This window comes from Psammomys obesus, unplaced genomic scaffold (assembly GCF_907164565.1).
Source record: "Psammomys obesus unplaced genomic scaffold, mPsaObe1.curated_primary_1811, whole genome shotgun sequence".
NCBI lineage: Eukaryota > Metazoa > Chordata > Mammalia > Rodentia > Muridae > Psammomys > Psammomys obesus.
In genome coordinates, this window is record NW_026592118.1 from 41822344 (window position 1) to 41839372 (window position 17029).

Here is a 17029-nt window from a genome sequence, read left to right on the forward strand (position 1 = left end):
GCAGCTGGACTCAGACCCCCATCCCAACCCCCCACCCCACATCAGCGCTGGGAGTCGGAGAAACTGAGCCGGGGCGCGGGGGGAACTCCGCAGGGCCCCGCCCCTCGAGGCCCCGCCCCTCACCTTGCCAGCGGCGTGCTCGGGCCGCGAAGGTGCGTGCGGCGCGCGCTGATTGGCGGCCGCCCGGCGCTGCCCCGCTGCCATTGGCTGCCGGGGCCTCTTTGTTCCAGGTCCCAGCGGCAGCCGAACCGGGCTGCGGAAGTTCGAGGGCGCAGGCTGAGTGGCGGCGGCGGCGGCGGCGGCGCCGGAGTTCCCGCAGCGGAGATCGCGGACGCGGGACCGAGCCCCTCCGACGCCCAGCATGGACCTGGAAACCAAGATGAAGAAGGTGAGTGGCGCGGCCGGCGGGCGCGGTCGCCTCACCTGAGCGCCCGGGTCGCGGGCCCGGCTCCCCCCACCCCCCCTTGACCGTCCCTGCAGGGCGGCGACCCGCCGTCACCGCGCCGGAAACTTTCGGGGAACCTGTGGGCCACGCCTTCCCGGGAGCCCTGGCGAGGTGGCGGCGGCCACCGCTTCCGGAGAGCCCGGGTGGGTGGGTCGGTGGCCGTGGCGGCCCTGACCTCCTCCCCCGCCTGGCGGCCCGGCGGCCCCGCGCGCTCTCCAGCGGCCGCCGACGGGTGACAGCCTCACACCCGCGCCTGCTGATAACTTCTGAAGTGGTGATGGCTGCGGGGGGGAGTGTGTGTGTGTGTTTCACTTAGGGCCCGAGTCAGGGAGGACGTTGACAGCGGGCGGTCTCTGCGGGGGCTCGGCGGCCCCGCCTGGGGACACCCTGCCGCTGGCGTCCAGGCTAATGGCCCCTACCTGAGGAGCTCCGAGATGACGGGGAAGATCTCAGGTCGCCGGGGAGCAAGGGGTGCGGACCAGACTATGACCCAAAAGAACGCCGGCGTCACATTCTATTGTAACATTCGACCCTAAAGGTCTTGTCCCTGGGAATTGCGCCTGTTGACTTTGAAGCGAACTGAAGTCAGGCGGTGCACTATCAGACAGGGAAGGAAGCTGTGCAGAGTAAGAAAGAGACGAGCCGAGGAAACTTTCTTCTCCTACTGCCTTACAGTGGCCGGTTCATCTTCTAGGAGGAAATTTCTGTTTTGTGCCGGAATTGGGTTTTTAAAACTGTACGCAACTGTAAGGTATGAGTTTTAGGAAGCTTTTGACGAATAAAGATTTGAACCTAGGAAACAGTGCCTTTGTTGGTGCCTCCTGATTGAAATCAGCACTGAGAAGGGAAGTCAAGAACAGGAAATACAAAACACGCTGTGGTCTCTTTCTGTTTGATACTCTTTTAGCATGTTTTCGGGCAAACCGTACTTGCCACTTAGAAAACATCCGACGTGCTGTGCAGTCTTCTGTCGAAGAACACAATGAACTCGTTGATTTTTTAATGTAAGAACTACTTTTGGCGCATGTCTCAAATGGGAGGATGTCTTTGCTTAGAAATACTGATATGAAAGTGGGGATTCCTTGAAGGGCGGGAGAGATGAATAGGCAAACCGGAAGGTTGTTAAGACAGTGTCACTGGTGTGTGGGATACTGTCTTGGCGGATGTATGTGTTAAGCCCCACGAGATACTGGATACCAAACGTGAACCCTGATGAGGAATCTGACCTTTGGAAATAGTGATGTGCCAGTGTGTCTCATAAATGGCCGTCCCCAAAGCACAGTGTTGACAGTGAGGGGCTGGGCAGGACATGGGAAGACAGAGACTATGGGGAACTTTATGCATCTGCTCAGTTTTGCTGTGAACCTAAAAAATGAGTTTTTAAAGCACCCCAAACAAACAAACAAAAACTCTTTGAGACAATAATTCTTTGAGGAAAAGTCCAAAGTTAAGAATTAATGTCCTTACAAGGATAGAAAAATGCAGATATTTATAAGCAGTTTCCAGAAGTCTGGGTTATAATAAATAACTCTTTTGAAATGTGGCATAGCTATTTTCCTCCATTCCCCCTTTACTTTAAAAGGATATCTTTTCAACCAAGTGCCTTAACCGTCTCTGTAAGCCTTTTTTCCCCCACCTCAAGAAGAAAGATTTCAGAAATTTAAAGAAAATGGGATAACATTAATAAATCCTTATTTTATGATGCTGTCATTCCTGGTGATTCTCAGAAGGATCTCCCATCAGTAAATGGCTAAGACATCCCAAGAGAGTCCCATTTGAGTACCAACCAAGTCCTTGATTTACTTTCCTAAGCTATTTTTTAGTGGATTGGATAAAATGTTCCCCAGTACAAAACAGTTTGAAGATTCTGGGAGTAAATTTTACCAATTAGACCATAATCTCAAAAGAAACATGTGTTTAGGAATCATCTGACTTAAAAGTAGCTTTTAACACACTTAAATATTACAAGACTGTCTGACTCACCACCAAGGCTCCTCTCCTCATCTTCCCATCTAGACAGTTGGCAGATCTTAGGTACACAAGAAAAAGCCATAATTTGAATCTACCTAGAAAACAAAGACAGTTTGGAATGGAAATATAGAGGCATTTAAATAAAAATCAATTTGTCCTGTAGCTTAAGATGTGTATGGAATTTTACCCTGTCAAAGTCTTTGCATTTTATTGTTGATTTCAGAAGGAATTTTCCCCAGGCATATGGAAAATGTTATTTATCTTCCAGTAACATTTCCTGTTAAAAGAATTTAAAAGATCAGTCTTTACCTTTCAGTGACCTGGGTGGGTTTTACTATTGTAAGAGTTGTGGTTTACAAAAGAAGATACTTCTCCATGAACTTGCCCTTGGGTTGATAAGCAGTTACATTATCACAGGCACACTGGGTTTCATAATTGCTGTTTTGCTGTATTTTGTTTTGTTTGAAGTGAGTGAGCTGTTGCTAGGATGTGGAAGCTCGTTTCTCTACACAGTTTTGTTTCAGCCATATTTTAGAGGAGAATTTGACTTTTATGTTCATACCGTATCCTTTGAAACACTTGTTTGGAATCTGTCCCTGTATCTTGCATCCTTTTTACTTTGTGTAAGTAAAAATCTGTGTCTGATTGCACAAATAAACAATGGCTCTGAGAGGTAGAGATGGCCTCATTTTCGTGGTGAATGGTAAATCATGGCCCACCACCAGCTGTTTTCCCTCAGTGCTACTCTCTTTGAGAAAATCAACTTTTATTCTTCAAAATACACCAGAGAAAAAGACTGCAGTGATTTCCATTATACTGCCTAGAATTGCTGCAGGGCTTTCATTTTACTGTAGTTTTAAAACCTTATTTTAAAATCAATCCTAACAGCTTCTCTTCTCTTGAAATTCTTTGTTTCTTTAACTTTACTTTAATAAGAATATGGTAAACCACTAACAAAAAAGGCTTCTCTCTGCATTCAGATTAGTTTTAAAACCTCATTTTAAAATCAATCCTAACAGCTTCTCTTCTCTTGAAATTCTTTGTTTCTTTAACTTTACTTTAATAAGAATATGGTAAACCACTAACAAAAAAGGCCTCTCTCTGCATTCAGATTTGTTTAAAAAGCTTTAATTGTTATCCAGAAATGAAATTGTAAGGCCAAGTGACCGGATCTGGAAAAGCTGCAGAACCAAAGAGATTATTGCGTTGGAAATGAGAATGAACCTTTTCTCATAGGTAGCCCCTCAGTTAAGTGACTAAATCGAGGACATGGAAATCTGGGTCCTCAAATATAATTATCTTCTCTGCATGAAGTTGTGTGTGTGTGTGTGTGTGTGTGTGTGTGTAGGAAACTGTTGACACAAAACTACAGCTTTTATCTTAGAAAAGAAAAGTTAAAAGAAGTAGTTCATTCATGCCGGAGCCATTTTAAGTGACCGTGGCCCAGGAACACAGATGTAAGTTACCCTATATTCCATGCTCCAACAAAGAAACAGTTTCATGACGTTTCATAATTTTATAGAACAAAGAAAGTTATAGCTCAAGGCCAGTTTAAAATATGTCAGAGATCCAGCCACATCAAATGTGGGAGGTTTTCTTTCGGACCAAAATGCAAGATGCTATCTGATGACATGCTTAACTTTTGAGCTGCTAGGAGCTAGTGGTCTGCTAAGGTAATAGATTCTGAAAGGTTTCTATTAGCTGTCAGTTCAGACACAGATGGGCTGGGAATGGCTGTTCCAGAGGGCTAGAACTCACCCAAGATAAGGTAATTAGCTTCCAGTCCTTCAGTGTTCTGGGCTTTCGAGTCCCTCCATAATAGTAAAATCCTCATTAGTCAGTCACTCTGCAGATACAGCTTGTTTCCAGGAGTTTTTGCTCACAAAGTACTGGAAACACATTTTATTTGAGAGTCACTGACGCAAATTGGAGTAAAGGGAGGGCTTAGCTTTAGAGGTAGAGGCTCCGACTCAGAAACCACAGAAGAAAGCAAGGTGGTTCTTTGCTAAACCCCTGTTTCTTTTCCTGTTGCTGTGGCAGAGTACCCTAGCAAAAATAACTTAAGGAGAAAGGATTTGTTCTGGCTGATAGCTCAAGAGTACATTCTGTCATGATGGGAAAGTCACGGTGTTTGGAGTTTGATGGATTTGGTCACAGCATATCTGTGATGAGGAAACAAAGTCATGAATATACACTGCTGTTCAGCTCCTCTTTTCCAGTTATACAGTCCAGGATACAAGCCCTGGCACTACCTTCCCACCTTAATTAACCAAATAAAGTTGATCACCTCCTGGCATGCTCAGATGTCTATCTCCCAGGTGATTTTAGATTCTGTCAAGCTGACAGTGAACACTAATTCTCACGACCATGTACTCCTTACTGAATAACATTGCTTGTGGAATGTTCATAGTTCAGGTTCAATACTAAATTTTATGCATTCTTCAAGGTCTGTCTTACAGTAACTAATGCATCCTTTCTAGGACCCTCCCCCAATCTTGCTACCTAAAAGAAAACTCATTGATTCTAAATTCTCAAAGCATGTTTCTGTAGATCTTCAGATAGTCAATTCTTAGATGACAGATATGTCTGTAGCTTTACTTTTACCTAGATTTTAAGCTTGAGAGATAAATTTGTATTTTATAATACTTGATAATTTTGGTTGTTGTTTAAAGCAGTCTTATGAAGGCCATAGTCTCATTTAGAGGAGGAAGAAACCTCAGTTCAGATTACTTAATCTGCACCTGGAGAATTTATCATGAACATGAGCCATAATCCTTGGAATTCATCTTCCTTTCATCACACATCACCTTTTGAGTCTTGTATCACCAAGCTTATTCACTACGTTGAAGTAACCATGTCATACAAACAAATAAAGTAGAATGCATTTGAACACTTTTGCTTGCTTATGTAAAGAAATTATACTTGAAGACGTGATTCTCTACCAGTAAAGTTACCATGCTACCCTGCTGGTTTTCAAGCTGTGTGCTGAGTCCGTACTTGATGCACACACAGTTAGCCTAAGTTGCCACATGGAGGTCTACAGAAGTCAAAGGCTCATGAAAGGCGATTTCTGCGAGACTTTTACAGGCAAAGCGACTCCAAGAGCATGCCTCATATCTCCTAGGATTCTTCCAACTTCTCAGCTGTGTTGGGAGCTAAGAGTTATGCTCTCTTGTCCGTATTCAAGGTGGTCCTGAGCAGTAGTGAGCCTGTGGTGTGCTCTGCTTTAGGATGTCAGCCACAGCATCTGGATCTGCAGAGGTCCCAGGGAGCTCTGGAAGTGCTCTACCTTGCGAACTTCATATTTGGTAGAAGTCTCCACCCTTTGTGGGGAGATAATGCATTTCCCAGTGGCAGGTGCTCCAAGTTTCACTGGCGTAGTAGACCAGACAGCTAACAGCAGAGAGGAAAACAAAACAAAGGAAAACACCAGGACAGCCCTTACGCTGAGGAAGCTATTACTGTTCATTTCCCTCCTGCTTACAGAAACTTCTGTTAAGAAGCAGCAGGAAACATCAAAAGGATGAGTGTGTCTTTTGCATTTGTTATGGAACTGCTCGGAGTAGAATTAATATTGGGAGTCATCACTGTATGAAAAGGCTTGCTTAAAGGACTCTCTTAGGGCTACTTTCTTTCTCTGAAAACTAGAATAGTGCTTGGCAACATGGCTAGATGATTACAAGTTCTCTATACAAACCAAACTACACACGGTGCCTATTAATTAGGAAAAGTCAGTAAATGTGTGGGATGTTTCTATGTCTGGAAAGATTACCACTGTATCCAGACTTTCTCCCTTATTTTTATCAGCATACCTTCCACACCATACGACGCTGTAGTAGATTTGAATCTACTATTCTTTTCTTATGTTGGCCACTTTGGATCTCAATTTCCATGTTCAAAACCACTCAGGAAATGAAAGAGATTATGCAGAGGTTCTATATCCCATGCCTCTACGAGAAGTTATGTCAAGAGTTGACCAAGTATAGTGCTGCATGTCAGTTAAAAATCACAGAGACCACAAGTGTGCATGTGAATACATTTGCACATGTCCACAGGAAGTGGTATCGTGTGTAACTGTTTTATACATCACTGAAACAAGGTGCATGGGGCAAATGAGCTTATATGTGCTGTGTTACTTTCCTTACTATATGAAAAACAAAAGCTCACTTACTCTTTTAATCACCATGTCTCGAAAATAAGACTTGTCTCGTAAAAACTGTTTTTAAAAAATCTATCTGGGGCTGGTGCAGCATATACATAGTATATAGTACTGAACAAAGAAGATATAGAATTGTACACTCACAAAAGAGTAGTAGAGCAAAAATAAAATTAAATGACAGATGAAAACCACAACCTCCTTTAAAGGTTAGCAGTGTCCTGAATCTCTAACACAGTAGAAAATTTAGGTGGTAAGTCTTGGGCATCATTATTAATCTTGCAAACTTTGGAATTCTTATTTCCTTTATCTTAAATAATGGCTGCTGGGGGAGAGAATGGTAAAGCAATTTTATATATTGAAATGTGGAAACAACCATAATAAAATGAAGCAAAAGCAATTGAATCCTTGCACTTCTGAAGTAGCCACATTCAGTCTTCTTGATGACTAATGCCCTGCAAGAGTCAGTTTTGGATTCCTTTTTGCTGCGCTCAGAAGGTTCTGTTTAGCAGCTACTGCCATGGTAACTAATATCATGATTTTTTTAAAAGTCTGCTTATTAGATCATTAATGTTCAAGGCATATAGGAAACTATCTTATTTTTATAAGATAATAACATATTCAGGGAGGTTATATGAATTGTGATTAAGGAAACCCCCAAAATAGAGAAACATTAAAAACGGTTATAAAACAGCGTTTGCAAGATTTTAAAGAAAAGTAATGTCATTGTTCTTGGAGTAAAGGGTGCTCAAGCCCTGTGTTAGAGATTGAAATGTAAAGATTAAGTTTTTCAACTACCCAGCTACAGCCTTAGGCTCTCTTGTAAAATAGCTGTAGTCTAATTTGTAGTAGTTGCAACATTTTATTTTCTGAGTATCCCGCCCACCTAACTTCCTGTTTAAATAATTGCCTAGGGAGATAAAAAGGTATATGAGATGATAATGTTCCAGCTCTCCCTGCTTTTATTTGGTCCCCAAAGTAAAAGGGATAGTTTACCATCTTCGGTTTCTCTGAGCCTGCCCCAGTCTGCTGAGGATGAGGTTTGACTAGGTTTGGGAAAGGCTTAAGGAGAGAGTTTGGGCTGAAACTAGCTTGTGGGGGACTGCAGAGATCTTGGCTGCACAGTGACTGAAAGGCTGGATTCAAAGCATACATTGTCCCAGAAGCACTGACTCATCCTCAAACCAAGAGTGATTCAGCTAGTGTTTATCATAGTAACATTCTGACTGCCTTAAACAACTATAAAAAGGAGTTTCCAGGAGTTTATTGCATAGCTTCTTATCTGAACAGTGGCGAGTTGAGCACAGAAAACTGGGCTGGAGGCCTCGAATGCCTTGGTGGGGAGTCAGTAATAAGTCAAAACCACAGGAACTTTCCTCGCTTTGTCTGATAATAAAGCGGTTTTATGTTTCATTGAGAACTGGTCATGTAGATGTTAAGGTAGACTTTTGGTTTTATATGGACACATCATCGTGGCAACCTGATAGAATGAGTCATGATGGTAGAGGCTCTGTTTTTTCTTTTATAAGGTTCTGACCTCCAGTAAAAATAACTGGGACTCAGCAAAAAGTTATGCTTTGTTTTACATAGAGAATATTTAAAGTGGTTTACATTTAAAATGATAGACTCTTAACTGGATTTTTAACCATATTACTTGTTGAGTTTATATAGTCTAGAATCCTGGGGTATAAGCATTGGTAAGAAAAACAGGGAGGGTTCTGGAAGGTGAGGGAAGCAAGACAAGTATGTAAGTTTATTACGGTGCTGGCTAGGCTGGACTGAGTGTAATAATATTGTTTCTTTGATCTGGCAAGGAACAACTTTATATAAAAAACTATTTTATGGGCTGACTTTCTAAAAACAACAAAAACGAGTTACTAAAATAAAGAACAATGAGCTAGTTTTTAAAAAGTTGTTAAACGCAAAGATATAAGATTGTTTAAGTGCTTAATGGCTCCTGTTGTTCATGCTCACTTCTTTATATGCCTCAGGATGGACTGGTGAGTCATAGTTCTCCAACTGCCACATCTTGAAGAGCATGGCAATAATAGGAATGCAAACAACCGTTACTGAGTCCCTGGGCAAAAGTAATTCACTTTAATTAGGTCGACTGGGAGTATTCTATTGAGGAAACAATCCTATACAATAAAGAAAATTTCATTAGGCAGAGAAAGAAGGCCTTTCACAGGAAGACTGAACAGCTTGGAGCAAAGGTGCGGGGCAGTGAAAAGTCAGGAAGTGTGTCCTTGCTTGGAGGTTCAAACTGTTCGACAGCCTCCAATTGACTCTTCTAACATGAAGCCAAGAGTGTTTTGCAGTTTTTTCCAAGGTCAGGTTTTCATTCAGGAAATATGAGACTGAGCTGCAGCAACCTAGCCCACTGCCATGGATCTCTGTCCTTCTGATGTAACTTTGATCCGTACTTAGTGAGTTGCTTCCAACTGCTGGTAAAAAAGAGAACACTCCACATTGGTCGTGGCTGGTCTTAGCTCACAGCTGTGGCTTGGCATCACCCTACCACCAAGCTTTCATCTTCTTTATACCTCCAGTCAACTAAGGGGTTGTGTGCTCTGCCAAGATCAACAGGCAGAGTGAGACTTAGGTTCAGCAATTCTGATCCTGGGTGGTAGGATCTGAAACCTTACTCTTTAGTGTGTGAACTCTGTCAGGGGTCCAGCAATGACAGCAACCTAAAAGCTAGTAAGCTAGTAAGGGACCTAACAGTTCCTAGCAGCCAGAGGAGTAACTCCATGGCTTTGGAGAACTTTCCCAATGGCTAGACATGCAGCTCTTCTCTAGTTTGGGTCTTTACCACCCTTCATCTTCTCAGCTCTTCGTAGGTTCAGTCCTTTGCAGTCTTCTCCCTGCTTGTGGGTAACTCTTGAGCTGCTTTGGGATGGCTGCTGGGTATGCCTGGGGCCAAAAGCTTGTCCAGTTGCTAATGCAGGGCATGCTACCTGTAATGAAGACCACAAGTGGGCCAGCAAACGCTTTTAATGAGGTTTTATCGAGGTCTGGGCTGCAGCATCAGTGGGTAATGTACAAGGGTTCTCCTGGATTATTTCTGCACTGCTACAAGGGAAGGAAGAGGGCGAGCAAATGCTGCACACACACTGGCATGGGTGGGCTAGTTGCTCCTCCCCATCAGAGGGAGGTTGTTTGCGAGGTGCTCCAGGGTTCTAGACAGGGTCACCAGAAATTTTCCTAACAGAATCAGAGTCTCCTGAAGCGAAGGTGCCGTTGGAGAGACAGCATGACAGTTGCAGTACTAGTTGTAATTGGAACAACATGTATCTTCACCTTGATAGGTTTGATTTCTCTGGGTATTCAGATCAGCCTGAGAAGCCATGGAGGAACATGTTTGTATATGTATCTAGTTTGTTTGTTTGCTTTTTGTTTTTTATTTTTGTTTGTTTGTTTTTTGAGACAGGTTCTCACTCTAGCCAGAACGAGCCTAAAACATTACACCAAACTGGACTTGAATTCAGTGCTGTCCACCTGCCTTAGCCTTCTAAGTTCTAAGTCCTAATATTACAGATAGGGTCTTATGTAGCCCAAGCTGGCCTTGCACTTTCTATGTAATCAATGATGATCTTGAGCACCTATGATCCTCTACCTTCCATGTACCAGAATCACAGATGTCCTCCACCGTGTTTTAAAACAGCCACACTTGTCTTGACAGTAGTTCTAGGAACTTTCCATGGGTCTGAATGGGCTGAGTAGCTCTGGTGTCCCCTGAACACGGTGGGGTTGAAGTTGTGGTTGCCTTGCTCCTGTGGACCTCCTGGAGCCATCAGTAAGCTCACTTGCAGTCCATGCAAGCTCAGGAACAATGGAAAGAATAGAGCTACCTCCCAGGTGGCCTTCATGTCTATCTCACCTGGGTTACTTATGCAGTTCTGTACCCAGCATCACTGAGGCCAGAGGTATGCAAATCTGGTAGCTGTCGATCAAGTAGCCATCCAGCATCTGAACTGCCTGAGCCCAGTAGCCTTACTCGTAATGAGGAAGAACATCAGGAAATACTTACAACAAAGATCTTACACAAAATTAAATCTTTTTCAGTGAACTTTATTCAACAATCTTTAATTTCTGGCTAATCTCCTTAATAAAGAGGGTTGGTACCCTCTAATCTGCCTTAGATCAGCCAGCACCGTAGCAGGCAAGCAGGAACGTCTTTAAGCCTTATGTGAAGGCAGCTGCATATCCAAGCCCCAAATCAACTGAGAAAGAAGCCCAGGTGAGCAACTAGTGATGCGTCTTTAATTCGGCATTGGAATGACATTCTAATGTGTGCGGTAGTGGGACTGTTGAATATGGACTTGATTCATTTTTGAAAATGTTTCATGTGTTGAGAATCTGCAGTACAGACCACTGCTCTTTCAAATCAGATAGCCTTTAGCCCTCTAAAAGGCTGTGAAGGAGCAGTGAACTTCACAGTGTTTCTGACTTGATTTTCAGAGGTCCTGTTTTTAATCTGGCCACTGTTATGCTAGCTTTCAGACACAGATCTTTCCAAATTCCTCTCAGCCAGGACACGTTCCTTCCATTTTGCGTGAAGAATTGTAGAACTTGTTTTTGTGGGAAATGCCAAAGTGCCTGAGTTTTTAAGGTAGGCTACAAAGTCTGACCTTTTAAATGCCAGAACGTATTCAAAGTCTGTAACAGAAATGTTCAAGCTGTGGTTCAAGTGTTAGAATATGTATCAGAGTTTGTAGTGTATCCTGTAGTCTGTTCTTGGTACTAGCTCCCTCTAGGTGTATACAGCTCATCAAGTTACTTAACTCTCTGACGTTTGGAGTCTAAACCTTTTACCATATCCACAGTAACTGCCCAGGTTACTGAGATTGCCAGCATAATTGAAACTAACATCTTAAAGCACTAGTCTGGAGCCTGACACAGCAAACAAACTAATATTTTTATCATCATCACCACCATCAACAAAAATTCCAACGTAGAAGGAAGAAAACCATGCAGAGATCATCACATGATTTAATAAGTGCCTGATGAGATCATCAAGAATTTTGTGATGACATCCTTCAGCAATTTATTGCAAGCTGGTGCTTTGCTGAACACATAACTCGGGATATGTTACATTACTGGATTTAATTATTTTTCTTTTCAAATCTATGTTAAGTTCTCAAAATGAGCCACTTATTTGACAGTGTGAAGTGTCAGGATAGGGGGTAGGTATGTCTTTTTAATCAGAATAATCAGTTTCTTTGATTGCAAGAATTCCATAGCTCTCTACATTCTTCCAATTGAAAGTTCACTGTCTTCCTCCCTCTCGGTCTGGACTGTTCCGTTCCTTCGTTGGCCCAATACGATGTATTGGATGTGCTAGTGTCAGTTCTGGCTTGGGCTTCAAAAGACCTTGCTCGACTCCCACGGCTTCCTTGGAACCCTGCTCCTTCCTATTTTGGGAAGTAGCCCAGGCCAGCCTGGAGGTAATGAGAGAGCACAGAAACAGATGAGAGGTCTCAGCAGGAGCTTCCTTGAGTCACTGGCCCTGAAGTGAACAGAAGCATGCCTGGCTGCTGGCCCAGCTAGCTGACCCCAACTCACACCTGTGTCCAAGCATGAACAGAATATCATGCTCAGAAAGGACAGAATAAACAACTGTCTTTATGGGTGGATAAAGGTACCAAATCATTGTACCTGCCTATGGCTGAGATGGAGTCTTCTATCCCTCCTGCAGGGAGAGGTATGGAAGGAGTCATGTTGGTGACTTTCTTCATTCTCATTATCTTTACAATCTGAGGTACATGGGAAAGAGTCAAAGTGAATGGACCATAGCTTCTGTAACATCATTGGTGACTTTGGATGGCCCCTCTAGTCATTTAACTTTTCTTTGCTTGTTCTACCAAAATAATTGGTAGAACAATTGAATTGGTAGAAATTGAATGAGCATGAAACTGAAATTTGATAGTAGTTTATAAATAAAAAGTATGTGCGTGCTTTGAAAGTGACCTAGTTTTCTTGAACCATTAAGCAAATGTTAGGGTCGGTTGTATATCTTCTTTAGTGGGGAAGTCCTCCTCCAATAAGAGATGTGTAAATGAAAGAATGAAGTAGGGTGTACCCAAGCCTCTTCTCTCATTCTTCTTCCTCTTGCCCCAGGGAGAAACTCAGAGCTTGGCTCTCACACTAGCACTGCGCACACCCCTAGCATCAAACCACTTCTCTAATCCACCAAAAGTTAGATAGCAGCTCTAAGTTAGTTAAGGCACACTATATGCGTGCACTCGGGTGTGATTTCTTTGGTTTTCCATGGCCAGGGATGGCGTGGAAAGTGTGGGCATTAAATTAGCAAACACTAGGACCCAGCAGCAGACCTTCTATAATTCTCTCCTTTCCCCCACTGTTCCGTGTGGGGCCTGACTTTTATTCTGCGTGCCTGTCTTTGCCCTCATTCCATGTGCCTTCTCCTTTGGGCCTTCCTCCCAGGTTATCGCTGATTTCCCCACTTCCTTGGCAGTTCCCTCTACAGTTCTTCTGCCATAACTGCAAGCTTTTCATTTATTTTTCTGTTTGGTGAAAACATGCCTGTACTTTCCTTGTCCCTACATATACTTCAGTTAGATAGGTGGAGAATAAGGGCCACTCAGTCAATCTGCAGAAACCTTCCGCTGCACTCACTAATGCCTTATAATGGGCCTCCTGAAAAAATCATGCTGCAGACTTCACACTGTCAAGAATGATGGCACTATTCGAATTCTGGGTTACAGTGCCTTCATGAGGCGTCTCAGTGTACTTCCGTCTAAGTGGCCTCTCTTTGGAGCCAGCTGTGAGGGTAGTGAATGACACAAGACCAAATTAGGAACATTCGATGCAATCCACATTCTTTTAAGTCCCTCACACAGATACCTTTCGGACTCGGGTTCTGAAAATCCCTTTTCTAGCTAAAAAAGGGGGTTTTCAGAGCGTGTTGCTTACATGTGTGTCGCTGTAGAGTCCTTCAGTGGAACCAGTGTTAACTAAGAACTGATTTCACAACAATCAAAGCCTATTAATGGTGACATCTTTATATCTTGTGTTGGGGTTTTTCCAAAGTAACAGATTCGGGGAGAGGCCTTTTTCTTGTGAAGCATACTCACAAAGGAGATCTATTAGGGGCTGTAGCAAATGTAAATTTACAGGAGTCAGTGAAAGTCTTTCTTAGAGACCTGCTTAAACTAAGGAGATTACATTTTCCCCCTATCAATCAATTGTTTACCTGAAGTTTATGAGCCTTCTAAATTACTTTGTTCCTAATACTATTTTGTGACTAAGTTGGCTTTTGAATGCTGGATTAACACTAAATATAAGAGAATGATTTGCCATAAGTACTCCCTGATTTTAGTCATGTAGTAACATCTTCATAGGGCCGAGGTCTTGAATCTGTTTCTTGATCAAAGGTGGATTTCTGAAAGAAAGCTTACATCGACCCTTACATAAAACCTTTCCTACTTTTTCTTTGTGTTTTCAAAAGGAAAGTCTGGTGTGTTATAGAATTGTAGGAATTTTCTGATAAATATATGTCTGGAAGTTTCCTATCAGTCAAGCCTGATATTTTATACAGTATTTTATAAACTGGTTTTTAACTGTATATGTATATGTATGTACAATTGTGATTACTCATATATGTGTTGAGAAAGAGAATGGGGTTTTGAAAATTTTTAAAAAAGTCATCCTCTGTCCTTACCTTGGAAAGGTTTTCGTGGTCCTGACAGAGTGAAGAAAATTATTTACAACAAGGAGGCAAAATTCTGTTTTAGTGTGGCATTTGACTAAAGAGATTTAATACAAAACAAAATATAAAAAAAAAAAGAAAGCAAGGTGGCATTAATCACTGCATAACCCATATTTATGGTATACCTCCTTTATCACTAATCACTTTGTCATTTTTTATGGAAGTATGGACACCAAAAAAGTTGATTGATGGGAAACACTTCGAACCGTGCCTGGCAGTATGAGCGCTCAAGAAGTATGGGACACTGCTGTTACCACCACAATTCCTTCCAGAGCCATTCTTGTGAAAATAGTGGGAGTTTATAGGAGCATGACACTATGCCAAAACCCATTAGATTAAAGCAGTTAAATAAGTAAATCCTTCTGGCATTGCTGGAATTTCAGGCTTATAGTCAGCAGCTCCCAATCAATGGCAAATTGATGTGCCAACAGTCACAGTGCAGTTAAGCACTAAATAATGAGATTTCTACCAAGACCTGTGGGAATCAGGGTTGTGTGTGTGTGTGTGTGTGTGTGTGTGTGTGTGTGTGTGTATTAGGGAATAAAGAAAGTTTATCAAAGTGGTAGACATTAGGACTCGGCCTGTAGACTGGGTAGAGAGAGATGTGGACAGATGGAGAAAAGGGGCAAAGCTCCCGTGGAACACAGCTGCAGGAAGAGAAAGGGGGAGAGGAGATGAGGCAGTGGCAGGCTTTAACTTCTCTGCCATGGGGGAAAGAGGAGCTCATTATCTCGTTAAAGATTCTCTCTGGAGGAGGGTGAATTAATGCTTGAAAGAACCAAGTGACATACAGAGGGAGTGATCAGCCAGAGTGTGGTACTACAGTGCCATCAGGAGAGTTTGAACACAGACTCCAGATGCAGATGTGCTAGCATCCCGGGGTATTCGGGCTTGGCACATAAGAAGCATGCCACCACACAAATCAGAAGGCTTCAGTCGCTCCGTGAGCTGCTGAGGTAAGCAGACGCAACCTTCCCATTAGTCTTCCATATATTTTGAAATGAGTAAAAGAAGAAAGTTTTGATCTTCTGGAAAAAAAAAAAAGACAAACCTAGAGGTTTTATTTGAGATAATTAATCATGGGTCCTAATAATTAGGTTTTTTTTTGTTTTCTCACTTGAGAAAGTTGGCAAGGCATATAAAAGTTGATGGGTGTTTCTTCCTGTTTTAGGTCAGTATTTGACTTAACTTACTCTTTTCTCTGCTCTTTGGAAACATCTATATCTTGGAAGAGATTGGGAAATAGGCAATGATCTGAACAATTCCAACAGTTTAAGAAGACCTTGTGTCAGAGATGAGTTAGGATTTATTGCTTGGAAGGGGAAGGGGCTTTACAGAAATTACTTGGTTTCTACAAGAGGCAACCGCTGAGAAGCACTGTTTGGAAATGCTATTCCTTTGGCCATGACTCCACAGTAGATATGTATACAGTAGATGCATGTGTCCATACACAGTGTGTCACTGTGCATGCATATGTATCTGCGTATCCAATAAGTGAGTAAGTATGTGCACAGACAGAAGAGAGCAGAGCATATTTCATATCATTCATTCCAGAAAGCTTCATTCCAAGGTGGTTAACAGTCTGAGGAACAATGCTTATTTAATAACCACATACGACTCTTGCTCCATAGGGAGATTTGGTTATAAGGCAGCACAACTCACATGATCTCACCCTGAACACTGTAATATCTTCCAGATCCAAATTGTCTCCAGATCAACCCAGACCATGTTTGAAATACCAGATGTATTAGACCCCTTCCTCTTCCCCCTTTTTTCTTTCAACTATATGTGACGCACAGTCCCTCTGCTGTGGATCAGGAGGGTTACCTGAAATCTTGCCAATGTATCTGGTTTCTTGACATTATGATTCTGGAGAAATTGATGCCATTTCCATTTCTAGCTCTAAAATAAACAGAGGGAAGCAGGGGCTTGGAGACTCAGGTCATGGAAATGTAAGCTGAGTTTCTGGAGCCTATAGTTATGGTTATTTAAAAAGTCTTGTTTGTGACTAGTATTTCAAGATAACTATTGTAGAGGAACTTTTATTCTTTCAGAGGACCTTGATAGGTATTCTCAAAGCCCAGCTATGATTTCTCCGAATATAGTCAATCCAGAGGACCTGTTTTCTTGGACAATAAAGAAGAAAAAAATTAATCTGTCATATCCTTCTATTGACACTGGCAAGAATGTGTTGCTAAAATTACATGGAGTAGACAGCTTCAAAACTTGTGTGCTTATGAAAACTATGGGTATTTTAAGGTACCAAGTTTTAATTCTGCAGGGATTGTGATCATATAGAGTGCTTGTGAAATAAAGATGTGTAACAGAACTGAGGTGTGTCACTCACAACTGGAGTTGCTATATATACTTTACAGACTGAGGTCCAAATGACTGTGGCTTGTGTAAGCTGATAACACACTGCCTTCCCCAAATGAGCATTTTATGTTTAGCAATTTAGCTTTGACAGGTTGACAAGTGGCTAACTGAAGATAAAGTTACCCAACATATGATTTGCAATCATAATTTTAGAGTTAAAAAAAGTTGAAATCAGATTCAATTCTTTTCTTATCTAGATGAAACCCAGAGGAGAAAAACGATCTCAAAAATTATTGAATATAGCTGGTGGCACTTTGAGACCAGATCACAGTTTTTCTTGACCCTTCTTCAATGGTCTTCTCTTCATTTTCACAGTTCTCTAATATTGACAACTATACAATTCTCATCA

At 42.2% G+C, this 17029-nt stretch overlaps 1 protein-coding gene across 1 annotated transcript in view; it reads left to right on the forward strand.

Moving 5' to 3' along the window:
- The first annotated feature begins 263 nt into the window (after window positions 1–263).
- Window positions 264–17029, forward strand: part of Tes (testin LIM domain protein) — a 37072-nt gene continuing 20306 nt past the window's right edge. The window contains exon 1 of the mRNA XM_055613001.1: window positions 264–388. Coding sequence (XP_055468976.1) covers window positions 362–388 — 27 coding nt within the window. The 5' untranslated portion in view covers window positions 264–361. The remainder of the gene's footprint in view (window positions 389–17029) is intronic.